Source organism: Lentinus tigrinus (assembly GCF_003813185.1).
Source record: "Lentinus tigrinus ALCF2SS1-7 unplaced genomic scaffold L226scaffold_8, whole genome shotgun sequence".
NCBI lineage: Eukaryota > Fungi > Basidiomycota > Agaricomycetes > Polyporales > Polyporaceae > Lentinus > Lentinus tigrinus.
In genome coordinates, this window is record NW_027137917.1 from 928,036 (window position 1) to 952,172 (window position 24,137).

At 55.6% G+C, this 24,137-nt stretch overlaps 10 protein-coding genes across 10 annotated transcripts; 4 read left to right on the forward strand and 6 right to left on the reverse strand.

Annotated features, from left to right (window-relative positions):
- Positions 1 to 1,456: 1,456 nt before the first annotated feature.
- L226DRAFT_506004 (cellobiohydrolaseI) lies at positions 1,457 to 3,342 on the forward strand. Its single transcript, XM_067678059.1, has 4 exons — positions 1,457 to 1,999; positions 2,060 to 2,385; positions 2,445 to 3,206; positions 3,267 to 3,342. Exons 1-3 carry the CDS (start codon positions 1,708 to 1,710, stop codon positions 3,201 to 3,203), a joined length of 1,377 nt encoding a protein of 458 aa, XP_067537135.1. The 5' UTR covers positions 1,457 to 1,707; the 3' UTR covers positions 3,204 to 3,206; positions 3,267 to 3,342.
- A 396-nt stretch (positions 3,343 to 3,738) lies between these two features.
- On the reverse strand, positions 3,739 to 5,537 carry L226DRAFT_460450 (isocitrate lyase; the record flags this gene model as incomplete). The annotated part of the gene is made up of 4 exons (XM_067675592.1): positions 3,739 to 3,990; positions 4,046 to 5,186; positions 5,242 to 5,405; positions 5,478 to 5,537. The coding sequence occupies 4 exons, from the start codon at positions 5,535 to 5,537 to the stop codon at positions 3,739 to 3,741; spliced, it is 1,617 nt and encodes a 538-aa protein (XP_067537136.1).
- Positions 5,538 to 6,129: 592 nt separating this feature from the next.
- On the reverse strand, positions 6,130 to 8,108 carry L226DRAFT_544938 (N-acetylglucosaminephosphotransferase; the record flags this gene model as incomplete). The annotated part of the gene is made up of 7 exons (XM_067682312.1): positions 6,130 to 6,204; positions 6,382 to 6,622; positions 6,717 to 6,905; positions 6,965 to 7,289; positions 7,342 to 7,555; positions 7,613 to 7,766; positions 7,855 to 8,108. The coding sequence occupies 7 exons, from the start codon at positions 8,106 to 8,108 to the stop codon at positions 6,130 to 6,132; spliced, it is 1,452 nt and encodes a 483-aa protein (XP_067537137.1).
- A 966-nt stretch (positions 8,109 to 9,074) lies between these two features.
- L226DRAFT_611910 (uncharacterized protein) lies at positions 9,075 to 9,846 on the forward strand (the record flags this gene model as incomplete). Its single annotated transcript, XM_067686329.1, has 3 exons — positions 9,075 to 9,375; positions 9,434 to 9,547; positions 9,603 to 9,846. The coding sequence occupies 3 exons, from the start codon at positions 9,075 to 9,077 to the stop codon at positions 9,827 to 9,829; spliced, it is 642 nt and encodes a 213-aa protein (XP_067537138.1). The 3' UTR covers positions 9,830 to 9,846.
- A 356-nt stretch (positions 9,847 to 10,202) lies between these two features.
- On the reverse strand, positions 10,203 to 14,112 carry L226DRAFT_533654 (uncharacterized protein). Its single transcript, XM_067680514.1, has 13 exons — positions 13,975 to 14,112; positions 13,889 to 13,916; positions 13,726 to 13,820; positions 13,436 to 13,593; positions 12,392 to 12,474; positions 12,143 to 12,225; positions 11,521 to 11,872; positions 11,266 to 11,461; positions 11,078 to 11,209; positions 10,933 to 11,022; positions 10,794 to 10,877; positions 10,613 to 10,744; positions 10,203 to 10,557 (listed from the first exon to the last, which is right to left on the reverse strand). The coding sequence occupies exons 1-13, from the start codon at positions 13,997 to 13,999 to the stop codon at positions 10,441 to 10,443; spliced, it is 1,575 nt and encodes a 524-aa protein (XP_067537139.1). The 5' UTR covers positions 14,000 to 14,112; the 3' UTR covers positions 10,203 to 10,440.
- Positions 14,113 to 14,313: 201 nt separating this feature from the next.
- On the forward strand, positions 14,314 to 15,303 carry L226DRAFT_559569 (uncharacterized protein; the record flags this gene model as incomplete). The annotated part of the gene is made up of 4 exons (XM_067683305.1): positions 14,314 to 14,331; positions 14,394 to 14,698; positions 14,759 to 14,849; positions 14,965 to 15,303. 4 exons carry the CDS (start codon positions 14,314 to 14,316, stop codon positions 15,034 to 15,036), a joined length of 486 nt encoding a protein of 161 aa, XP_067537140.1. The 3' UTR covers positions 15,037 to 15,303.
- Positions 15,304 to 15,305: 2 nt separating this feature from the next.
- L226DRAFT_460759 (peptide methionine sulfoxide reductase msrB) lies at positions 15,306 to 15,889 on the reverse strand (the record flags this gene model as incomplete). The annotated part of the gene is made up of 4 exons (XM_067675608.1): positions 15,306 to 15,364; positions 15,421 to 15,546; positions 15,613 to 15,772; positions 15,827 to 15,889. The coding sequence occupies 4 exons, from the start codon at positions 15,887 to 15,889 to the stop codon at positions 15,306 to 15,308; spliced, it is 408 nt and encodes a 135-aa protein (XP_067537141.1).
- Positions 15,890 to 16,299: 410 nt separating this feature from the next.
- On the reverse strand, positions 16,300 to 18,661 carry L226DRAFT_603900 (uncharacterized protein; the record flags this gene model as incomplete). Its single annotated transcript, XM_067685699.1, has 13 exons — positions 16,300 to 16,986; positions 17,041 to 17,063; positions 17,117 to 17,208; positions 17,267 to 17,273; positions 17,330 to 17,505; positions 17,563 to 17,578; positions 17,643 to 17,700; positions 17,752 to 17,905; positions 18,016 to 18,059; positions 18,116 to 18,190; positions 18,250 to 18,352; positions 18,416 to 18,478; positions 18,542 to 18,661. 13 exons carry the CDS (start codon positions 18,659 to 18,661, stop codon positions 16,469 to 16,471), a joined length of 1,449 nt encoding a protein of 482 aa, XP_067537142.1. The 3' UTR covers positions 16,300 to 16,468.
- A 410-nt stretch (positions 18,662 to 19,071) lies between these two features.
- On the forward strand, positions 19,072 to 21,209 carry L226DRAFT_611915 (CMGC/CDK/CDK7 protein kinase). The gene is made up of 9 exons (XM_067686330.1): positions 19,072 to 19,168; positions 19,236 to 19,327; positions 19,379 to 19,428; positions 19,481 to 19,614; positions 19,665 to 19,844; positions 19,909 to 20,027; positions 20,086 to 20,272; positions 20,396 to 20,545; positions 20,599 to 21,209. The coding sequence occupies exons 2-9, from the start codon at positions 19,284 to 19,286 to the stop codon at positions 20,827 to 20,829; spliced, it is 1,095 nt and encodes a 364-aa protein (XP_067537143.1). The 5' UTR covers positions 19,072 to 19,168; positions 19,236 to 19,283; the 3' UTR covers positions 20,830 to 21,209.
- Positions 21,210 to 21,680: 471 nt separating this feature from the next.
- Positions 21,681 to 24,060, reverse strand: L226DRAFT_559572 (uncharacterized protein; the record flags this gene model as incomplete). The annotated part of the gene is made up of 6 exons (XM_067683306.1): positions 23,859 to 24,060; positions 23,680 to 23,796; positions 23,332 to 23,623; positions 22,445 to 23,274; positions 21,935 to 22,392; positions 21,681 to 21,720 (listed from the first exon to the last, which is right to left on the reverse strand). The coding sequence occupies exons 1-6, from the start codon at positions 23,967 to 23,969 to the stop codon at positions 21,681 to 21,683; spliced, it is 1,848 nt and encodes a 615-aa protein (XP_067537144.1). The 5' UTR covers positions 23,970 to 24,060.
- Positions 24,061 to 24,137: the final 77 nt, after the last annotated feature.

Sequence of the window (24,137 nt, forward strand, 5' to 3'; positions counted from 1 at the left end):
GCCGGCGCTCTAGCCAGTGCGAACGGAGCAGCCAGCGCACGTGGCTCGTTGCGGTAGTGGTTCTCACCCTACCGAGCCGCCGGCGACTATCCCTTGTTCAACGTTCACGTTCACGGTCCATCTACTTACTCTTCATTGTTCGCTGTGGCGAACGCTTTCATTTCGAATACGTTGCCTCACGAAATGGATGCGCTGTAAAATGCGACAGCAACGGTGGCTTTGGCATGATAATGGGGACAGCGGCCTTACCGAGCTACTATCAAGTAGCCACATTCAACTGTTACTGTGTTCGGATCTAAGGAGTCCTCCTGCGCAACTGCTGTGAGTGATCTGTCGTTATGCTATCATCTAGTAGACGGCCTATGATGCTGCAACACTGATATTCAAGCTCTGTGTGCACTGCGAGCAACCGGATCCTGAATGATACTAATGCAACGGCACTGCCGTCATTGCGAGTGGTCGGCTCGTCCCCATGACCATCTGTTACTGCTGATCAAGTACAAGATACAGTAAGTATAGTCAAGCATCCGCTGTTTAGCCGAATAGCCGCAGGGACGGCCTCTCCGCTAGTCAACGTTGAGAGTGTCCATGAGCCGATGCACAGTCGTTCCGAGTCCACGGGCGTGACGTCCTGTTCTTGTGGGTCCCTAAATAAACTGAATTGACCCAAAAATTCTCCAATAGGTCGGAGTTTCAAGGTGCAACAACTTCCTCCGGGAAGAACATGCCATGATCACTACTACCACCGAGAGAACGATGGTATCCTTAGAACGCCTCTAAGAGTCTAACCTTACTCATTGACAGACGTCTTTCAGACATTTATGCGAGTGCAACAGCTGCACCGTCAGAACCTCTGGCACCACCTGCGCAGAGACTCGTCGGGGTAAAAGAACCACCAATCACGCAAATACCGATGATGTCTGCTATGCCGAAGCGGCATACGAGGCGGCAAGAAGTACGAAGCCCGGCAATGGTCGTTGTCAAGTGAGACGAAGAGGTGGGGCTGGTTGGCCCGATAACTCAGCAGGTCTCCGTCCGTACTCAGTGACCGGATTTTCACCGAATGTGACGTCGTTGGGACATGGAAGAAATAGCCTGCACATTGTGCATGCGGGGTATCCGGGGAAGCTTCGATTCTAGGGTACATGGTCTTACGGTACGTGTTTTTACCGATCATGCTGGTGGTCACTCTCCATACTTATTGGTTCCTTCGCAGGCGATCTCTTGAGCGGACCGTCTTCGGCCACACCCGACCTATTTCTGCTCCACTCCCATCACTTCTTCCACCATCTTGAGCGGCACATCCCTCTTCTGCGATGCGTTACGCCTGAGTACTGGACCGCCGTTCTCATGTGCGCAGTCGGCTACGGACTCTCTTCGGTTCATAAAACATCACCGGTGCAAGACTGTTCGGTATCGAGCTGACTTCCCTCTTCATGCTCTCCCTATACCCTCGGATTCACCTCGGTGCCTGTGATGGACTGTCATCTTCTCTTCAAGCTGGCAGCTTGATTCATCCTCATTTGCGCTCTCTGTGTCTATCGCGGTAGAATCGTGACCTCGTCTCGTGCTGACCGACATCCCGCTGGTGAGCTACCGGATATCATCCGTTCTCGCCTCGTATAAAAAGCATACAACGACGCCGTCAGCCTCATCGACTCGACAGTCGCTCTCCTGACAGCAACAGCCCGCAGCGAGCTGACCGACATGTTCCCCGCTCTCGCACTCGTATCGCTCTCCTTCCTTGCGATTGCCTACGGTCAGCAAGTGGGCACGCTCACCGCTGAGACCCACCCCAAGCTCAGTGTCCAGCAATGTTCCTCGGGAGGAAGCTGCCAGACTCTCCAGCGCTCCGTCGTCCTCGACTCTAACTGGCGTTGGCTCCACGACGTCAGTAGCAGTACCAACTGCTACACCGGCAACACCTGGGACGACTCGCTCTGCCCTGACCCCACGACTTGCGCAGCCAACTGCGCTCTCGACGGTGCCGACTACTCTGGTTAGTATACTAGAACCCCCGTGTGTCCCTTTTTCGCACCATCTGACTTTACCCCTCCAGGCACCTACGGTATCACGACCAGCGGCAACGCGCTCACGCTCAAGTTCGTCACTGACGGCCCGTACTCCACGAACATCGGCTCCCGTGTCTACCTCCTCGACGAGGATGACAGCACCTACCAGATGTTCAAGCTCAACAACCAGGAGTTCACTTTCGATGTCGACATGTCGCAGCTCCCCTGCGGTCTCAACGGCGCGCTCTACTTCGTCGAGATGGACAAGGACGGTGGCTCCGGCCGCTTCCCGACGAACAAGGCTGGTTCCAAGTACGGAACTGGCTACTGCGACACCCAGTGCCCGCACGACATCAAGTTCATCAACGGCGAGGTGAGCATTATCTGCCATAGCTGCCCTGCAATTCCTGATCATGCTTCTGCATCACTCAGGCCAACGTCCTCGACTGGGAGGGTTCGTCCAACGACCCGAACGCAGGTACCGGCCACTACGGTACCTGCTGTAACGAGATGGACGTCTGGGAGGCGAACTCGATGGGTGCCGCCGTGACTCCCCACGTCTGCACTGTCCAGGGCCAGACTCGCTGCGAAGGCACCGACTGCGGTGACGGTGACGAGCGTTACGACGGTATCTGCGACAAGGACGGCTGCGACTTCAACTCGTGGCGCATGGGCGACCAGACCTTCCTCGGGCCCGGCAAGACCGTCGACACCTCGTCCAAGTTCACCGTCGTCACCCAGTTCGTCACCTCGGACAACACGACCTCGGGCACGCTCTCGGAGATCCGCCGCCTCTACGTCCAGAACGGCAAGGTCATCGCCAACTCGAAGACGCAGATCACGGGCATGGACGCCTACGACTCCATCACCGACGACTTCTGCAACGCGCAGAAGACCACCTTCGGCGACACCAACACCTTCGAGCAGATGGGCGGTCTCGCCACTATGGGCGACTCCTTCGACACTGGCATGGTCCTCGTCATGTCCATCTGGGACGACCACGAGGCGATGATGCTCTGGCTCGACAGCGACTACCCCACCGACGCTGACGCGTCCCAGCCGGGTGTCTCCCGTGGCCCCTGCGCAACGACCTCGGGTGTCCCCACCGACGTCGAGTCCCAGAGCCCCGGCGCGACTGTCATCTTCTCCAACATCAAGTTCGGCCCCATCGGCTCCACCTACGCCTCCTAAAGAGTAAGCACTGTACGTCCACCTGAAGACGACTTCTGACTGACACTCCCCCTCTCCTTGCAGGTCGAGGAGCGCGTTCCGGCCCTTTCGTAAAAGGTCTCGAGTCTCAGCTATCAGTGATTGTATGTACTGTCGAGAGCGAACAGAGCATTATTTCCTCTAAGTATTCCATCATGCAGTGTGGCGAACGAATCTTCGATTGGCCCTTTGCAAGCACTGGATGGGGAACGGCTGAGCTTGCTCAGACGATGGTCACTCTGAGTTCGAATTCACCCAGGAGATACTAGTGTAACATTGATGTTATTCTCAGACCCGGTCCACGAAGGCCCATCCAAGACAACAAGCTGTCACAATTGTCAATGAACGTTGGACACCATATCACGCCATCCAGGAACACGAAGACCTCGCAAGATGTATGCTGCGCCAAAAGGCACTTGCTAGAAATACATAGAAATGAATGATGAACAAGTATGTACAGTGACAGACGGCATCCGAATAGTCCGCACCACAACCACGCCATCCCCGCGTGCAGAGCTCACAACTTCGACTTGAACTGGTCCTCCGTTACACCCTTGCCCATCGCAGCCGTGGACGACACGCCACCGGTGACGGTTTTCATGAGGTTGTCCATGTAGTCAGCACCGCTCCACCTTTGGTGGGTGAGCACGTCGCAGCCAATCTCACGCTCGCGGCGCTGGACGAGCTCCACGTAAGCCTTCATGCCCTCCGTGGCATACGCGCGAGCGAACAGGTCGCTGATGTACGCGTTCGAGTGCAAGCCGGCGAGCTGTAAAGGATACGATCAGAATGGACAGCGCAACGAAGACTGTCAAGGTGCGTACCGTGATGAACTGCCAGACGAAGCCGAGCTTGCCAAGCTCCCAGACGTACGCCTTCATGTCGTCGGAGTTAAGACCAGCAGCCTCCCAGTTGAAGGACGGGCTGAGATTGTAGGCGAGCCACTGCTGAGGGTAGACGGCGTGCACACCCTCCGCGAACTCCTTCGCCTGCGCCAGAATGGGCTTCTTCGTCTCCATCCAGAGAAGGTCCGAGTACGGCGCAAACGCGACGGCGCGGTTCACTGCGCACTGGGTGCCGCCTTGGTAGCGGTAGAAGCCCTCACGGGTGCGAGGAGCATCCCAGTCCCAGAAGGGTGCCTTCTTGAGCCCGAACTCCTTCTGGGCGATGGCGACAGCGTTGGGGTACGACACATGTGCAACGCGCGCCACAAACTTCTCGAGGGTCGAGGGGGAAGCGCCCTGAGCACGAAGAGCATTGGCGAGAGTCGTCGAGAAGAGCTGGATGTTCGCAGCGGCCATCCACTTCTCCTCAACAGCCTCGAGCGCAGCACCGGTCTTGCCTGCACGCTCCGCCTCGGTCAGCTCGACAACGAGGGGACGGAGGTCGGGGTTCGTTGAGCCAAGGATGAAGGGGTGGTCACGCTCATCCACATTGGTCGTGATGAGCGTCGCAGCCTCCGAGTCTGTGCGGGCGATGACAAGGTTGTCAACGCCCATGATGTCAAACTGGAGCCGAATAGCGACGAGACGGTTGATGTGCTCCTGGATGGGGACGAGCACTTTGCCCGCCATGTGACCGCACTTCTTCGTACCGGGGGCCTGATCCTCGATATGGATGCCCGCGGCGCCCTTCTCGACAAACATCTTCGCAAGCTTCATCGTCGCCGTGAGACCGCCATGGCCAGTGTCCGCGTCTGCAACGATCGGGCGGAGGTAGTCGATGACGGGCGTCTCAGCGAGCTCCTTTTCTGACATGCGTGAGCGTGCCTCGTGCTGCTTGCGGTCGTGGAAGAGCTGCGCCATGAAGAGGTGCTCGACCTTGTTGGGCACGGTGTTTGAGGGGTAGTCCGCAAGGTCAGGACCAGGCTCGTTGGTGCTCGAGGCCGTGCTCGAGGACTGCCACCCCGAGACGTAGACGGTCTCGAGGTACTTGGCCATCTGTGTGACCTGCACGGGATCAAGCCTGTGACGTACTAGTCAGTAACGGGCTGGACGGTGAGGAATGGATCCGCACGCACGCGCCGTAAGTGTGTGATGGCGTCCCATTCCTGTACCGCTCGGAAAGGATGCGGTAAAGCTTCTTTGCCTGAACGTTGGAGGGGTACGAGATGGGGAGAGTGCCACGCTTGGAGACGACGTCGGCGGCGGTGTACGGCCTCTTCGTCTTCGACCAGCGGGAATCCTGAATGACACGACGAAGATACCGAGAGCGATGTCAGCGACTTGCGGCAGCATAACAGAGCTGCACGCGCACCTTCCACCACTGCTCGACCTGGGCGACCTCAGCCTGGAATGCCTTGCGTTCGCTTGCCATTGTCGTCGTAAAAAACGGGAAGTTGGAGCAGAGAGGTAGTGGTGGGGTGCAAGGAGAGGAGGGGGATGCGCGAGGGGTGCGGGGGGTCGGAAAGGGATTCCATACTCATATGAAGCTTTCGAGCCTGGCACCGATCGCATGAATCTGGCACTCGTCGGCGCCGGTGCATGTGATTGGGAACCAATCAGCCGGGAGCAGCCTGCCTGTGGGGCCCCGCCTAGGCGCTCGGTGCGCCGTTGCCCGCCTCCAGGCCCGACGTCCGCCTCCGTCGGCCGAAACCCCACCGACGAGGGCCGAGACGTCCCCGGCCTTGCCTGCGACCAGCTGCGACCACGTCTCGGGGTGCGGCGTTATACTGCGTCGTACGCTCTACACCCACCCGTGGCTGCCACAACCTGCGGGCCTACCCCTGGGGGGCGGAGCTTACGCGGGCGGGACACACACCCTAGGCTGGACTTACTTACTAGCGTGAGTGACGTCGCGCATCTTTCATACAGGACGTCTGCACGTCGCAATAACCTGGACATGTGACAGATGGGACCGCAGACGGCATGCACCCCAACGCTCCGATGCTCCATGGATTGATTGCTCTCTACCGTCGGTTTCCATCGTACACGAGTCCTGCCAGGCCATACCGGATGAAGAACGCCAACAAGCTCCCACACACCTAGAGCGTTCGCGCCAATGCGTTAGCCAAACTCTATTGCATCTGCGATCTCGGAGCGTCTGGCCGTCCCGCGAACGCGAAGACAGAAGACCGGCCAAGCGCGGCCACAACGAATAACGAAGCCCGCAGTTACGGAATTATATCGCAAACGCCCCGAGTCAACGAACCCCCACTCACCTGTGTCGCAATCAGCACCCTTGTGAGACCGTCTTCCCGCATCGGCCCTAATCGGAGCAAAAATACGTTGAGGATCGTCAAGTTCGTGCTTGACTCGATTTCTCCTGTCTTCACATCAATGGCGAGCTCCACGAGGCCCAAGGCGGAAAACAACCGGAGCACGAGCGTGGCAAGCTTAGACGGGCGCTTCTCCTTGAATTCGGCTTTCGAGGGATAGAGGAGTTGCGTCTCCGCGTCGTATCTGCGGGGCGCCACGGGGAACCGGTGTTAGTACATACGAGAAGACGGCACCTTGTCACCCCGTGGGGTACTCGAGCCGCCAGGTCCGCACGCACCTGGGAACACGGTGCCGCGGACAGGGCACTAGACCGAACAGTTGCGGACACGACAGCACAAAGTTGAAGATCTGGGGTAGGAAGAACAACAGTAACGTCTTGGAGTAGTGCGCCTGGATTCCGACTACTGCGAACGCCATGCCGGTTACGTAGCAGAGCGTGTCTCCGGGAAACGCACGGGCGGGATACCTGTCACATATCCCGTGTTTATGAGCTCATTCGCCGAACCCGCCGCACGCTATACGTACCAGTTGTGATACATGAAACCCAAACACACTCCCAACAGAGGCAGCATCAAATAAAGGCTGAACAGATGCCGCTCGACTAGGACCCTGCTCCCGTATGCCATACCGGCGCTCCACATCCCGCCGACCTTGAGCCCGTCAGTGACATGCAGGGGAAGCGCTATGCGAAAGCCAAAGGGCCAAGGGAGGAACAGGAGATCATTGAGGATGATTGAGGAAGCGATGATGACGGCCTGCGACACCTCGGAGCCGTTGATGCCTGCAAGGATGTTGATGCTGTTCGTGCAGAAGGTGGACAGCAGGGACATATATACATAGTACAGTGGACCTGCACAGGTGCCTCAGAGACGCCGAGGAAGCAGGGAAGGAATTGAACGTACCGAGGTGAAGCAGGGTACCGAATAACCACCGCAAAGGAAGTGGTACCACAACGTCTGTAGCGCCGCGCTCGGAGTAATAGACGATGAGCAGTGGAATGGATGCGATGATGGGTATGGGAAGCTTGTGACGCCATCGGATGTCAAACACGTCGTCCAGGAAGCCGAGCATGGTGGCCATTAGGAGGGAGAGCAGCGATGAGAGGTACACCGCTAGCTTGCAACCGCGCATCCGTCTCAGTAGCGAACAGACGGCATTTTCAGAACTACTCACCTGGTGATGAGGGAACTCGTCAACGACAATGCCTTCACGAGCTCTTCGTGCAGAGTCATAGTGGGTAGTGAAGGATTCGGAGAATGAGTAGGGAATGAATAGGATGAGAAGTATGATATATATTGAGGCGCATATCAATCCCTGGCTCTCTGGTCTACAGCACGAAGGCGGGTCAGCGCGCTTGCATATGAAGGCCAAATACCAGCGCATAGGGTGCCGTGGTTTGACTAAACGCGACTCACATAGGTGTATCGTACGTCTTCAGCAGGTCCCTCCCCTTCAAGTTCGCGCGTATGAAGGTTTGGCCCAACGCAGGAACGAGATACAACGACCCCAGAAGCGCGAGCAGCGAGAACCCTAGCGAGGCATGCAATGCAGGAAGAGGCGGAGCTGGGTCGAGTAATGGTCGAAGGAGAAACCAGCATGCAGTCGGCACTAATGCATACAGCAGGGCTTTAGGGAGGTACCGTGGACGCAAAGCCGCTTCCTGTGCCATCTTCCTGCCCGGTCGGTCGAAGGACTTCAAACAAAGCAGTATTAGTGCAGCCTCAGCAGATCTTTTCAGGCTCAGAGTGGGTGGCTTGGTCGTGCAGCAAGAGTATACATTTCCGCGCGAGCGGTTCACGCATCTAGCTCTGGCAACAGAGACGTGTCCGATCGCCGATTCAGATCTCGACACGCGCATAGCTCACGTGATACTTACCACGTGGCTTCAGAATAACGTCGATGTAATTACCCCTTTCAACCTCGTCTCCCTGCAATTACAAGTACCACGTTCGGCTCTAGTTACTTGCTCGTCTGCACCTGTCGTGAAGGACAACGCCGATGACTACTCGGCCTGCTTTTGAAGATTCTGTGAAGCATGCAGTCACTGCCCACGGCAGCATACAGATCTTACACCCACATGGATCTCCACCAATACGGCTGCTTCGTTTGCCCGCGTTAAACTCCGAGGACACACCGGACGGTCTGCGTCACGGCGTGCACCTTACTCTCGTAACAGATGCGTGTCGCATCCTGGTGAACAATCAAGACGGCTATCTCGCAACAAACGTCCAAGGTCAAGCTCGCTTCTCAACGGAGCCACGACAAGCCCTCTTTCCGGTCGGAGAGTACTACTTCTTTCTCACAGGCCAACCTCCAAACGACGATTATGCAGTTGTCGATAACTTTGAAACATGGGGATTTCCTCACCGAGATGCGTTCCCTGCTGGCTGGGCTATCAGACCACCCAACCCCATTCGGTACGAAAAACACTCCGCGTCCTCGATGTCTGAGGCCGTGAAGGGCCTCGACGATTTACGTTGCATCATCACTCGATCCAGATCACGTAGGTCTCTTGATTATGCATTTCATGAGCATATTGAAACTCACACGTCCTACGTAGGAATAACATGCGATACCGTCCATATATGTCCCAAGGACCAAGACGACTGGTTCGTGGCTAACAGCATGGAACTTTATGCCCATAACTTCAAGCTTCAAGGCTGGTGTTGACGACATAGCGAACGGCATATGCCTGCGCAGCGACGTGCACCGCTTCCTCGATAACCACGGCTTCCTCATCTATCCGGCCAACGCCAGCTCGTTCATGGCCTACGTGATAGACCGTGACGAGGCTGATTATGCGAGTCTGCTGCATTGGAGGTTGCTCAAGGTGCCGGACCGCGTCTTCGCGGAGCTGCTTTACGCTCGTTTCGTTTATGCTGTCATCAACCTCCCGCGCTCCAAACCGGTCCTCCCGGTCGCGGTCGAGGAAGAACGTAGATCCGCAGGGCTCCTCCAGTCTTCCAGTTGTGGATGACACTCTTGATCACTCAGACTGCTCTGAGCCTGTCGAGCTGGACGACGAGTCAGATGCCGACGGAGAAAATGTCTATCCATTGAATGAAAACAATCTGGAAACAACGTTCTTCAGGATTTTCCCGCAGCTACGTACGTCAGTGCGTCACTTTCCGCTATCACACACTAACGTGCAGTACCGGCATAGGCGAAGAGCGCGAGTATTCAACCGACCCCTATTACAACAAGCTCATGATTCATCCTGAAACTCCTCGAATGCAGAGACTGATGGAGGAGTACAAACGGAAGAATCCTCAGGTCGGTCAGCGATCCCAGAACACGGCTGAGTCGTCAGGTACGGAGTACGGCAATGGAGATGACGCAGACGAGGCTGCGTGGGAGGACTTCGTTGGGGAGGACGACGCGGCCGAATGAGACACAGAGCACGAGGGAACGACAGAACGTGCACTAATCATGTCACGTATACCGAGGGGGTGGTGATGGGACCCTTTGTACGGCGCAGAGCAAGATGTACGTATCGGTCAACGGGGCACAATCTACGAGTTATGTGCCTTCACAAGCTCTCATATGATTCCGAAAGAGGCACTCGATAAACTATGAAGACACGTACTGAAAGTGCAGAGCATATTGATACAGCACTGGTGTCTTTCTCTGACGGCCTTCGTGAACAGAGACCGTAGCCTCATCGCGTGAACCCAACGACATCCTTTAAGAATCTAATCCCCAGGCCCCACCAACCGGGAAATGCATTGGCCACCAGGTGTCAAGCATTCTAAGAGATGTCTGCAGGGATAATTGGGAATAATACTTAACATTGCTGGTCGATGGCGCTTGGCATACCACGACAAAGTCCACTGTCAAGGAACATCGACGACAATAACCCAGTCCAGATCCTCTAAAATGATAATGGTGCACTCGTACACATATAACGATCCGCTACTTCTCGACGCGATACGGAGGTACTGTCCGACTCCAGACCCAGCTTCTAGTAGCTGTTTTCCCAAGGTGCGCCCACCCCTACCTTCCTATTCCCGATCGCCTTCCCGATCGCCTTCCTCCGACGAAGAGGACGGACTGTCAAACTCGTAGTCATCATCGTCTATGTACTCATCCTCGCCTCCATCGTCCATGGATTCTTTGAGCTACGAACCTTCGGTGTTAGCACGTACATTGTCGTCGAGGTAGAATAGGACATACCATCTCCAGGAGTTCGTGGCACTCGTTCAGGTGTGCCATGACGATACCCTGGCCTTCGGGGACAGTGCCGTCCACGCCAACAAACTTGCCATCCCGACGCATTGAGTCTATCTGATGGAGAGCTAGCTGATACTATGGAGACGGTCAGAACGTCCACGAACATGATGCGCAATGGACATACTGGATAGAGATCACGCGGGCTCCAGGGGCCGCCGTACTTCAAGACCTCATTGAGACATTTCTTGACGGTCGACAACTTGTTCGCCTACGATTGCTATAGGGTCAGCGACCGAGCATGAACGCGCATTGGGCATGCGTACTATCGGCATCAACTCCTCCGAGACGGGTTCGCTCGAGGACAGCAACCGGTAGATCAAACCATAACATCGGCGCAAGAGATATAGCAAGACCTGGATGATTTCGTTAGCATTAGGGCGGTAGACTGGGCGGGCAGTCGGAGCTCACGTATTGCCCCTCTGGCCGGTTTCCGTCCGCGTCGACGAACTTTCCGTCTACCCGCATCTTGTCGATCTCCTGAAGACTCAAACTGTAGTTCCACAGGTCTGTCTCTCGAAGACTCCATCGGTGGGTGAGAACCTAGACGCAGAGGGACGTCAATGGCGAAGGTTGGACTCGACACCGCGTGTACGTACCAATTGTTCGAGCTCCTTCCGAATCTCACTTAACCGGTCGTAGATCGGCTTCAGAGAAGATGCAACATTCTTGGACTCGTCTTGCGCTCGGATCTCTTGCACAATTTCGAAACACTCCTCCAGCAGCGAAGAGCAAATCGCTTGCGATGCGGGCACACTGCCTCCGGGTCCCAAGAACTTGCCGTCTACCCTCTTGCTACATGTCGGGAAAAAAGTCAGCCGTCCGGCTTGCATGAGACGAAATGAATACTCAACGAATCAATCTTGCGCAACTCCTCCTGGATAGGCTTCAACTCGGCCCTCACACGGATACTCTCTTTGTCCCGACCGTCCTTGGGCATGTCATGAGGTTTGGGCGTGCTCTCACGCGTCGGTGTTCTAGAGTTCGGGTCGCTACCGGGGCCAGAGTCGTAGTCCGTCGCGGGGGCCTTGCCTTTGGGATCCTCACCCTTCTCAGCGTGCGCCTGCGCGAGCGCGACCTCTCTGGCAGTCTCCTTTGCAGCGAGTGCTACGAGCTGTCGCCGGACGTTCACAAGGCGTTCGTGTATAGGTATAAGCTCCGGCGAGAGTACAGAAAGTGAGTCCTGGAGTTTGCGTAGGAGGTTCTCTGCGAACACAAAGGAGAGTGTCAGCATCTGGAGATGAGAGAATTGGGTCGAGGGGGCGAAGGACCTGGAAAGGAGTGATCTTCAGGATTTTACCGTCATTTTGTGTAGTGATGTAGAGTGATGATCACACTACAAGTAATTAGGAGTTCGAAAGGCGACTGTGAGATCAGAACTCCGGAGTAACATGAGACGTACAGATGACGAGAGACGGAAGAGACGTGATGGGGAGGGACGGCGACGAAGAGACGAGCCGTAGTTTAATCACTCACCGCATTCGTTGAGCTGCCGTTCTAAGAGTTTGGTCATAGCCGGAGGATGCTTCCCGCTCTCGACATCATGTTGCACGATGTTGCTGTTCAACACGGATCAGCATTCAACCCCGCACTCCAACACGTAATGGTTATGTCCGGGAGCGAGCTCCGCAGATTGTACCTCGACGGCAATTGGAGTCAACGCCGCGTACAACGCGGAGCTAGCAATTTGGACCTAGAACGGGGAAAGGGTATCATGCGACGTACCGTAGTTCGGCCAACCGTCGATGGAATGGGGCGAGATCAGACTCATTGTAAACGCCCGACTCGTCCATGTGGTCGAGGATTTGCTGTAGGCAGACCGTCAGCATGACAAGCCTGTCGAAACGCAAGCTAGGTTTCGGTGGAGCACATAGTGCAGAGAGGAGACGGGGAAAGGTAATGAAAAAGGAGAGATGCATCGCGGAGACGCGGGAGAAATGACGATCAGCCCATGATCCATGTTCGTGAGGGGATTTTATACGTGGAGAGGGCCCAGCAATTTGCGCTTCCAGCTGGTCCTTGTGCTAGCACAAACATCGGCCCCTTGCCCGTACATCCGATAGCGATGCCACAGAAGCCAAGCAGAACGCTAGACAGCGAGCGTAATTCTGGCCGTAGTACTCTACCCGAGCTGCAGATCATCATAATATGGTAATCGCCTGTGGCCCGTAAAACATCCGCGTGGAAGTGAAAGTCCGAGCTAAGTACGCCCAGTGACGTGATTGGGCCAGTCAAGCCTGAAAGTGAGAAAGGCTAGGGCGTTCCATGCTCGCAATCATAGCGACCTTATCTCATCCGAGCGTGTTCACCGGGAGCTCGGAGCGAGGCAAGGCAGCCCAAGAGGAGGGAAGCTATCATGCGGCCGCGCTCGGACCTCTCGGTAGCAACACGTCGAAGCTCAGCAATACGAGCCGAGAGCCTTACGGCACATCGCGGAAGATAGCGTATGACGATGTCGTGACGACGAAGCACGAAGATACATACGCAGCACGTTATACTCGCGGCGTTGCGGAACAGAGGTCTGGACTGCTCCCAAGCGAAAAGGTTCGCATAAGGTCGGAGCCATACAACGACCACACTGTGGAGAAGGAGAGAGGAGGGGTCGCTCCTGTGTGTGGGATCCACGCGGCGTGCCACTCAGGTATACATGTCCTTCATCGCCTGTGGGAGGACAATAGAACCTGGACCTGCACGTGCGCAGCTATTCTGATCACGACCCCGCGCAACAGAAACGCCTGCATGGGAATGATAATCGCAAAAGTGACTCACCCTCATGCTGGCGATCTGACTATAGGTCGCGGGGCATTCGCGCGTCCTGCCGACAGTGAGGAAGAACAGAGAGAGGAGATTGAAGACATCGGCAAGGGTCGTGTCGAGGCGGTTGTTGTACGTAGTGTGATCGTCGCGGACTTCATTTAGGCGGGTTACTAGAAGCGATGCGTGGTCGAGCCAGGATGCCGCGCCGAGTGAGGGTCATGAGGTGAGAGACGTTAGTGTTCCGTCGTACTTTCTCGAGATTGCAATTGACGACTGCGCGTGCAATGGCATGGTTGACTGACCTTGCTTCACAATAGCCTGGTACAGTCGTTCGACGTCCGAGGGCTTGATGAATTCGCCTCTATTCTTCTTGAGCACGGTGAGCCTGTTTCGGATGCTAGCGGCGAAAAGAGTGGCATCAGCACGACAGCATTCAACTAAAAGTGCAACCTGGAAGGGACGCACTTGATGACTGCCTCCAAGATAGGCAGCTCTGACCGATGCCAGTACATGAGGAGATCAGCTTCGGCAGGTGGCTAGCTCGTGCTCACCTTCTTGAGCCACCGGAGCAGACATTGCTGCGTAGCGGAGTCACTCTGAGTGAGCTTGGAAAAATTGTTGTGTTGGCCGAGGGTAATATAGGTCAAGATCGACGCTGTCGACGCCGAGGACGAGTGGTGGTTCCTCAGAAAGTGCACTGTAAGGCAAGGAGTCTCCGACCTGCATTCCAAGTGAAGACATACCACGTGATAGTGTCCACGTATGGAAGGTGCTTTCCACGACTGATACTTTATCAGTCCAGTTCAGCCCTTGCCCAGAACAGCACAGCTCCTGCCCGCGCCCGTCCTTCGTTCCAGCTACCACCACACCCACTCAGCTCGACATCTACTATGGAGAAGATCAAGGAGGTGTGTTCCCACTATCCCCATGTCTGACGGTGAACGTCCGACTGAGCAGATCGACATAACAGCGCTTGCAATCCCTCCGCGCCGAGGCGGACAACGCGGTCGCGCGTGCCGAGGAGGCTGAGGCGAAGAACAAGAAGTATGAGCAAATCCTGCTCGAGAAGGAGCAGGAGATCACCTCTCTCCAACACAAGATCTCTGTCCTCGATGGCGATCTCGAGAAGGCAGAAGGGAAGTTAGCCGACCTCAAGGCCGCGCAGGAGGATGGTGAACAGAGCAAGACTGCGAATGAGGGACTGCAGCGGAAGATCCAGCTGCTGGAGGAGGAGCTCGATGCTGCAGATAAGAACCTGAAGGAGGCTATGGACAAGTACGTGTCCGAACTTCGCTTGATTGGTCCGCCACTGACGCGTCGGTCCATATCGGTCAGGCTGAGACAGGTTGATGTCAAGGCAGAGCACTTCGAGCGGCAGGTTACACGTCTTGAGCAGGAGCGCGACCAATGGGAGAAGAAGTACGAGGTACGTGTTGACTTGCATATCTCCCCTGTCCTTGCATCCGGTGCAGTATCACCGCTCGCCGTGATCGCGTCCTCGTACGATCAATATGTGTGGCTAACGTGCTACTTTGCTACAGGAAGCACAGGAGAAGTACCGGGAATCCAAGCGGGAGCTCGACGAGCTGGTCGCCACCATGGAGGGTCTGTGATACCCTGCCATACACCAATGTACCATACAACACCTTCGGACGCGTTGGGCAATGCTCATGCAGTGCATCCATTCGCGATGCTACTCCGGATACGTCGGTCGCGTTCACGCTCTCATACCTCTCTCACTTATCCTACACGTCGAATTGTTACGCCTGCTTGCATGTGTATATTGATCGCTTTGAAGAAATCATAAGGTCGCATGGTTCTGGAATAGATAACTGCCTCATGCTGGTGTTCACAAATTCATGAGGAAGCTGGCTGTCCTCCTTCACTTCTTTTCCTCTACGAAGTTCAACGAGATCGAGTTGACGCAGTGCCGCTCATCAGCTACATTACTACTGGGTGAGTTGATGCAGCAATGCAGATATCCGCAGAATACTCACTTGGCGTAGGGAACCCTTCGCCCTTGAAGACATGGCCGAGGTGCCCTCCACACGCAGCACAAGTGATCTCCGTGCGTGTCATGCCGTACGAGCGATCTTCATGGCGATTGACCGCACCAGGAATGGCTACGCAGATGCCAAGCTCAGATATGAATGGATGACCTCATAGAACGCAGCAGCGCATATACGCACCGTCAAAGAATGCAGGCCAGCCACAGCCGCTCTTGAACTTGGTCGTGCTCTTGTACAGGGGCGTTCCGCAGCCGGCGCAGGTATAAACACCCTCCTCGTAGAACTTGTCATACTCGCCGGTGCCTGCGGGCTCCGTGCCCTTCTGGCGCAGGATGCGGAACTGCATATGATCGTTTAGCGTTCGGTTCTGCCCACCACATCTACATTCCCGTACCTGCTCGGGGCTCAGGACTGCCCGCCACTCGCTCTCGCTCTTCGCCTTGCTGGAGTCGGTCATAGCTATTCTCGATGTATGGAGATCTCGCCGGGGTTGTGCGGTGACGGGGAGCTTGGAGAGGGATGGACGGAACGCTTGGCTGCTTTTAAGTCTTCTTGATCTTGCGAGGGCTGTACGTGCAAACAACGGCGACCTTACGGAGATGGTACCAGCGAGGGAAGTAATGGCGGAAGAAGACATAGGATTACACGCTGCACGGGAATGCTTACTACAGCTTACTACTCAAATTCGCAAAGCACAGGCTCCGTGAACCGCACTTGCGTATTGTAGCGTCATAGCCACGTGTTCCGATCGCCTCGATCGGACTCAGTCACGCGGTGACCTCAGTAGCAGTACGTTCGCAAGTGGCTAACCAGCATCCGAGGCTTTTTCTCAGGCTCGACATCAAACCCCATCGCAGCCTCGAGACGTTCCGTGCGAGTAAGCCAGCTTTGTTACAAAACAACAACATTGCGATAAACCTAAAGTATAGATAACACTGCCAGAGTGCCAGTGCAACGAACTACTAACGTACATTTCGATGATCGACCAGCAACGTTCCTCAGGATCGTAGCGACCATCATACACCCTGTCTCCTGCTTATCTCCCAGCACCGTGAAGAGGTCGGGGCATGCGCAGTTGTGAGGGCGCGTCGTTGACCGGAGAGATTCCAACGGGGCTGACTTCTCCCGACCGTATCGGCATAGAGGTGGTAGGCGATTGCGCCCCGGAGGCGTAGTAATCACCGGCATAAGGTATACTGGAGATGTCGACTTCATAGGTGAACGAGCGACGTCTCGCCTCGGCGCTGCTCAGGGCGAGTTTGTCATATGTCTCTGAGTTGGCAGAACCGAGGGTAAATATGGGACTCGTCGCCGTGTACCGTGTTGGGGCCGCGCTGATAGGGCCATCTCCAGATATCATGCCACCGTTGTAGGGAGACATCGACTTCTCAATGTCAACCGAGAAGCTACTTGTCGTCGTGTAAGTGCCAGTGCTGGCGCGCAATGAGACCGACATTGCTGACGACCCGAACAAGCGGTAGACGCTGCGGGGGATGACGCTGTACATTGGGAGGACACGCCGTGTGGTGAGGAAGAGAACGACGTTGACGAACCCTGCAGCAGCACGTTAGTAACCACCAACAGCGTATCCCATCTCTCCTGACACACCTGAGAGCAGGAAGACCGCATCGCTACAACATGATGCTTCGTGAGATAATTGCTTTACTGTTGCACGAAAATCTACCTTGCAATGGTGACGGAGAACGGGACGGTGTGCCCGGTCCATTCGGCAAAGCGACAGACAGCAATAGGGAGCAGTAATATGGTGTATGCAACCTGTGATAGCAACAGTCAAATCATGGTCATCAAACTGCGTTGTCATAATTAGACTTACCGGGTACCTGGAAAGCGAAACCTGAGAAGTGCAATGAGTGGTACTTTGACGGGAGTCACTTACAACAGCATACCCTTGGCAATGTTGATGACATGCGTATCGACGCTTTTCGGGGCGAGTGCGGAGGTGTCTTGACGGAGACGGAAGGTGATATGCCCGCCATGCATGAGGATGTTGCCACGAAGTCTTAAGAATATCAGGGTGTACATGATGAAGCAGAACAGCGCGGACAAGAACATCTTGATGACCGCAGAACATCAATATACAAGTCTGGTAATGAAGACCACGCAACTTACAATCATATAGTCCAGCCTGGGTATAACGAGGTCAATCAGCTGCTCTACGATCGCTGCCGAATAGCATGCGGAATACGTACGTGATACGCTCTGAAGCATACTCGTCTGATATCCAGCACCAGTAACCGGAGATCGCGTCTGCAATTGTGTGAGTGCACGTCGATGAGCAAGGGGGAAAAAACTAGTTACAAAAAGGCCCGGTAGGTACTCTTTGAAGGGCCGCCGGTCCTGCCGATATAATAGCTCCAATAGCACACCATCCGGTGAGGATGGCCAAGACGAGGATGTAGCGCTTGAGAGGCCAACGGAGAAACAGGATCCAGAAGGTATTCATAGCGATGACCTGTGCCTTATGATGAGCTGATGCAGGATGCGAACGTTCAGAGGCACGGTACCATCGACCTGGAAGATGAGTAGTCAGTTTCAACGATAGATCCTGGTAGAATCTGGAACGTACCAGTACGCATTGCCGACATCAGATATATGCTTCACAACCCCTAGAAGAAGCAGGTCGTACACAAGAAAACATTCCCCGACAAGAAGGCGTCCGTACCTTGAACAGTGCAATATGGCTCGTAGGACACCGCTGACTGGCTCACCCATCGGATACTCATGATGGAGCCGACAGCTGACACGTCCCAAGCGTAGTTAGTGATATGTATTCTATTCATACGCTTGACTACCCACTTTGTGCTACCTCACATAACAGCATCGAGATGAAGTAGGCCGCAACGTGGCTCCGAACGAACAGCTTCGACGACGTCGACTTGCGCGTATTCCATGCCGATATCTAGTCGTGGATGCAAAATGTCAGGCTGACACAAATCCGGCTTCGACATAGGTTCCTGCTCACCGCTATCGCAAGAAGTAGCCCTGCTACTGCAGTGGCAGAGATGCATGATATGATTGAGAGAATCTGTGGGGAGTTGATGACGTGAAGTCAGAAGCTGTAAAGCTTGACATGATGCCCGCAACGTACCATCACACCTCTTGATTCGCCCGGTGTATATGGCCTTCGTAGGAGGAAACCATCGCCATCTGGTAAACCCGCGAAAACGTCGTCAGAGTTGACGACGTTGGCATAATTAACACTGTCCATGCAGTGGATCCCAGCGCCGGGCTAAGGCGGCTGAAAAAATAGGTTAGGTTAGAAGCAAACAAGATAGAAATACACGGAAGTCGAAGGGATGAGAGGTGCGGGACCTGCCCGTGGTGCCGTATATGTACACTGCGCAGAGGAAGGTTGAAGGGAAGCAGCAGGACACACGACAGATGGTCGCCGGGTACTTCTGCGACAGGATGGCTTATCGCGCGCCGTGTCTCTGTTTCGACGGTGTGTAGGAACCATCATGGCGCCGCATCGCCGCCAGCTCAGTACTCCAGCGCGCTGACAGGGATAACTGAGCATGATGGTGGCGCGTGGTACAGGTATTGAGACGCGCCCAAGCGGTCCGCGATAACGAGTCCGGAAAAGGCAACGCATCCACAGCGATGGGCGCCTCTGCACCTCACCGCTGTTCATACTCGTAGGGTTACGCAACAGGGTTACGCCGCCCAACCATCCAGCTTGCCGGTTAGTAGAAGCAACACCATTCCAGAAATTAAGGTGCGTTGAGCTCCCTGAATCTGCTGTGGCCACCTGCGAATAGCTGACTCACCTGACACGACACCAGGTAGCACCGGTCTCATTGGCATTTCCGGAGAACCAACCGCCTGCAGACATGGATGCAGTAGAGAAAGCCAACCTAGAGAGGCAAAGAAAATGGTATGACTGACCACAATATAGAGTACAGCCTCATTGATTGAGTTATTGTAGGACTAAGGACCAGAAGATCGGCGAGGGTACATATGCCGTGGTTTACCGAGGTAGGTGCAAGGAAACGTTCCGGACTCCATTCATCTGAGCGTATGCTCGCAGGCCGGGAACTTGCTACCGGACGCAAGGTGGCTATCAAGAAGATTAAGGTGGGGCAGTTCAAGGATGGCCTTGATATGTCCGCCATACGTGAAGTGAAATTCCTGCGGGAGCTCAAGCATCAGAACGTTATCGAAGTAAGCTAGCTGCCAAATGCTGTTTATGTATACTTGACGCTTTTCTCCAGCTGTTAGACGTATTTTCGTCGAAAAAGAACCTCAACCTCGTATTGGAGTTCCTCGACACGGACCTAGAACTTGTCATCAAGGACCGGTCGCTCGTCTTCCTTCCCGCAGACATCAAGAGCTGGATGGCTATGACTTTCCGAGGACTAGAGTTCTGCCACCGAAATTTCATCCTTCACCGCGTATGTGTACATGAGCGCCACTCTGCACTGCGCTGTCGATCACTCGCTGACATTTATACGCCAGGATCTGAAGCCAAACAACTTGCTCATCGCCTCCGACGGGCAGCTCAAAATTGCCGATTTTGGTCTCGCGCGAGACTTTGCCGACCCAGGTTACAAGATGACATGCCAAGTCATCACGCGGTGCGTCCACAGGTGACAGCTTGTGCGATGCGTTAGCTCATGTGGCACTCCATGCCAGCTGGTACCGCCCGCCAGAGCTACTCTGGGGCTGCAGATATTACAGCACGGCGGTCGACATCTGGTCAGTCGGATGCATCTTTGCCGAGCTGATGCTGCGGACACCCTACCTTCCAGGCGAGACGGACATGGACCAGCTGAAGATCATCTTCCGCGCCCTCGGAACGCCCACAGAGGAAGACTGGCCGGTACGTCCACCCTACATATGCTCCTCAACCGCATTCCCCGTACCAGTCGTGTCCACCGTCCCAGCGTTCCATTACCTTGCTTCACGTGCGTATACAGACAGACGCTAACATTGACGCTGTCAGGGCCACACAAAGTTCCCAGACTACGTCCCGGTGGGGCAGTTCCCGAAGACACCCTTGCGCGACCTCTTTACCGCTGCAAGCGCAGACTGTCTGAATCTTCTGAGCAAGTGTCTGATCTACGACCCCAAGCGCCGCATCAGCGCGAAAGAGGTGAGCTTCCTCGGCCCCGGCCTAGTAAGCGTGCACTTACAAGCTACCGTCAGGCCCTCAATCACCCCTACTTCTTTGCACTGCCATACCCCTCGCACCCGTCGAAGCTGCCCAAGCCTGCCAAGAAGGAGAGCGGCATCCCGCTCGAGGAGGTCGACGGCAATACGGACATGAGTGGACCAGGGCCTGGGGTTAGGGCGAACCCACCTAACAAGCTGAAGCGGAAGCACTCAGACGAGTTTGATGGGAGGCCGGTCGCCCGACGACTGGATTTCACCAAGTGATCGTGCTGGGTTTGCGTCTATCCCGACTGTCTCCACCTTCCACAAGTCCACAGGTCCACACAGGTTCACACCAGTAGGTAGAAGGAGGTCCACAGAGCCCAACTCGACTGGGACTCTGCGATGTCGGGGACACTTTCACAGGCGTGAGTGTGTCCCCGAGTCTTGTTCAGCAAGGATGGCGGCAGATGCCCTACCACACCGCACGGACTGTATGTATGTACATTCACGTAGCTACCACTCTGTAAGATTACGAGTCGAAGTAATGTTCTGGGAAGATTGCAACAGAGAGCAGGGCAGACGGACCACGAACGGATAAACCATGCTCGAGCGTGCCACGTACATGCAGTAGACAACAGGAGAAAGAAAACTGAAGATGCGGGAGACCAACAGACAAATATGCGTATGAGGAACGGGAACGGGAACGACAATGGGAAACAGCAGATAGAACTAAGAGCAGATGAATCACCGGGGCGCGTCGCAGACTGTACATTTTGAAACATCGCTAGGATTGTTCAGCATACACACCGAACAAGTCCACTGGCTCCCTGCAGGCTTCGGCGGCGGCTTCATCCCCGCAGCAGCCCAGTTGAAGCCCTGCACCGCTGACTTCGGCTTGTCCGCTCTGGGCGCGTCGCAGACAGTGCACTTGTCCGCCGAGCCCTGATTGCTCAGCATGCACACCGAGCACGTCCACGAATCGCCAGCCGGCTTCGAGGGAGGTTTCATCCCAGCCGCTGCCCAATTGAATGACCCAGTCGAAGCAGAGGCGGGAGCCACATGCGTGGGTGCCTTGGAAAAGTCGTACTTTGGGAGAGAAGACAGAGGAGCCGACTTGGCAATGTCACGCGCCTTCAAGGTGCTTGGACCAGCACCAGGAGACGAGAGCGGCAGCTGGAAGGAGTACTTGGGAAGCTCGTCCTCGCGCAATGCAGCAACGAATGCCCGAGCATCTTTCGGCTTCACCACAGCCGCCGTCGCGGGTTTGGAGGGCGGAAGGACGGTGATCGCAGGTGCGGGCGCGGGCGCAGTATCGGTCTCCATCTTCTCGTCGTTGTCCGCCTGCACGCTGAAGCGGAGTTTCGAAGGCGCCTTGGGAGCAGAGGACTTGTTGATGGGAAATGATGAGCGGCTGCTGCTGCTGCCGTTGCCCATAGCGAATGTGGGAGTGGGCGAGGTCGACCGCTTCTTCTCGAGCTTGTCATCACCGGGCTCGATGATCTCGGAGGGAAGCGTGTACGTCGTACTCGAGGCGGACTTGGACGAAGGAGCGGACGACATCTCGACATCATCCACCTCCTCTACAGTGACCGTAGGAATTCTAGTCTGCGGCGGGGGTGGTTTGGCAGTGCGTGCTTTCTTGGTAGGAGAGGGTTGATCTTCGTCTGAAACTTCCTCGACAGTGACACTTCTGGTCTTCGAAGCACCATTGACGCCGTTCACGCGAGGCTCAGTGCCATTCAGGCGCGTGCTGCGGCGAGGAGCAGTGGACTCAGGAGAGGTGACCTTCCTCTCAGGGGACTTGACCCCAATCAGTTCGGGCGGCGGCCGTGACCGCTTGCTCCCCTAGATGTGATATCAATACATGCATCTGGCAGGCGACATCTAAGGGACAAACCTTGGGAACAGTAGCCTCTATAATAGCTTGAGGAGTCAGTTCCGATTCCTTCTTCTTAGCCTCAGCTTCCGCCTTGGCAGTAGTACGAGTCTTGCGGACCGGATGCCTCTTAGGCGCTGGCTTGATCATAGGATTGGCAGCCTCGTAAGGGTTGGCGAAGTCAGGCTTCTTCGGAGGCGTGACCCCCTTAATCAGCTCGGTCATGAAGCTCGCTGCACGGGTAGGTTTGGAGGCCGGCTGGGGAGGTGACGGTTGCGGGGGAGAGTCGGAGTTGCCCCAGGTCTGGCGGAGGGGAGAAGGGATAGCAGGAGTAGTCGGCTTGATGCCGCTTGTACGAATTCGTGGCGTGGAAGGAGGAGCAGGTATCGGAGCGCCATTGGGTCGACCGTTCGTCGCTGGTGAGCTAAGAGCAGCGGGCGCCGAGACCGAATTGGGGAGAGTGGAGGGAGCAGATCCATTGACCTTAGCTCCAGCCGTGGCGCCGGCGCGCTGTGGCGAGGAAGTTGAAGCATCCTCACCAACTCGCCTACGCTTGCTGTCTGCCTTCGGTTTCTCCGGTGCAAGCTTGATGGTCGATCGGGAAGGCGCTGATCCAAAGCTCGGCGATTGGTAGCGATTGCGGGGACGAGCACTACCACCTCCCTGCCAGCGATAAACGCCCATCGGGTTCCTCGCCAAGGTCTTTCGGGCACCCTGCGCGGCAGTCCCGGCAGCAGAGACCATCTGTTCGGACGTGCTCGGGGACATGAAGTTAATGGTGGGAGTGTTGCCTCGGAGAGGAGTGCTGGGGCTCTTCGAGAAACGGAACGGCTCCGGCTGCTCGTCCTCGTCTAATCACGACGACAGTCAGAGAAGGGTTTGGAAAGACGACATAAGCCATGACTCACCCTCAACACTAGCTTGGAGGAGATGGACAAGACCGGCGAGCTCAACGTGGTTCAGAGGCCTGCCACCTTTCTCGTCCAGGAACTGCTGGACCTTCTTCAGGTTGGCCTCAGCTTGCGAGTCGTCGCTGCGAGGTGATGTGCGGTGGTCGCTGTTCATAGGAGGTGATGTGGATTGAGAGGTAGTAGGCGCAGGAGGCGGTGGTGGTTGGAGTGGTTGGGACTGCCCTTGTTCTTGTTCGGGATGCGTCTTTTGGGCCTGCCTACTAAATTCTGACAATTCCTCGTGCTCAAGCTGGGAAAGAAACGGGTCAGATTACATATGGAAAGCACCGAGCAACAACAACGCACTGCGTGTCCTCGAGCCGCCAACCGCGCTGCAGCATCTCCTTCCGGAGGTGCGGAAACTTCATCCGAATGAGACGAGAAGGGGTTGAGGTAATTGAGCAGGCCAGTCAGACTCCATCCCTTGAGAGCGAGCGCAAATTAATCAGTCATGGATCTCAACGACTACAGATCTGAATACATACTGAAGGCTTCTTGTTCGTTGCAAGCTTTGCTCCAGGGCGCGCGTACGGCGACGCGTTATTGTGCCGTGTGTGTCGACGATTGTGAGTCGAACGTACAGCACCGCTGCTCATCTTGTTCGCAAGTTCTCCAGAGGCACGCAGCGCTCAGCACGCAATGTCGGATGCGGTGGGGAAGACGGGGAGGAAAGCAGGGAGAAGGAGCTGTGGCGATCGTTCAGCAGCGTGGTCGACGGCATGCCATGAGCGTCAAGATGAGCCGGCCCTAAACCTTTCCGGTCA

Coding starts and splice junctions, on each gene's coding strand:
- L226DRAFT_506004 (XM_067678059.1), top strand. CDS start 1,708: ATGTTCCCCGCTCTCGCACTCGTATCGCTCTCCTTCCTTGCGATTGCC. Junction 2,000..2,059: donor CGACGGTGCCGACTACTCTG/GTTAGTATACTA, acceptor TTACCCCTCCAG/GCACCTACGGTATCACGACC. Junction 2,386..2,444: donor TCAAGTTCATCAACGGCGAG/GTGAGCATTATC, acceptor TGCATCACTCAG/GCCAACGTCCTCGACTGGGA.
- L226DRAFT_533654 (XM_067680514.1), bottom strand. CDS start 13,999: ATGTCTGCTCCGGTGGCTCAAGAAG. Junction 13,594..13,725: donor CCAGGCTATTGTGAAGCAAG/GTCAGTCAACCA, acceptor CATCGCTTCTAG/TAACCCGCCTAAATGAAGTC. Junction 11,023..11,077: donor ACCGGCCAGAGGGGCAATAC/GTGAGCTCCGAC, acceptor GAAATCATCCAG/GTCTTGCTATATCTCTTGCG.
- L226DRAFT_611915 (XM_067686330.1), top strand. CDS start 19,284: ATGGATGCAGTAGAGAAAGCCAACCTAGAGAGGCAAAGAAAATG. Junction 19,615..19,664: donor AGCATCAGAACGTTATCGAA/GTAAGCTAGCTG, acceptor GCTTTTCTCCAG/CTGTTAGACGTATTTTCGTC. Junction 20,273..20,395: donor CCACAGAGGAAGACTGGCCG/GTACGTCCACCC, acceptor TGACGCTGTCAG/GGCCACACAAAGTTCCCAGA.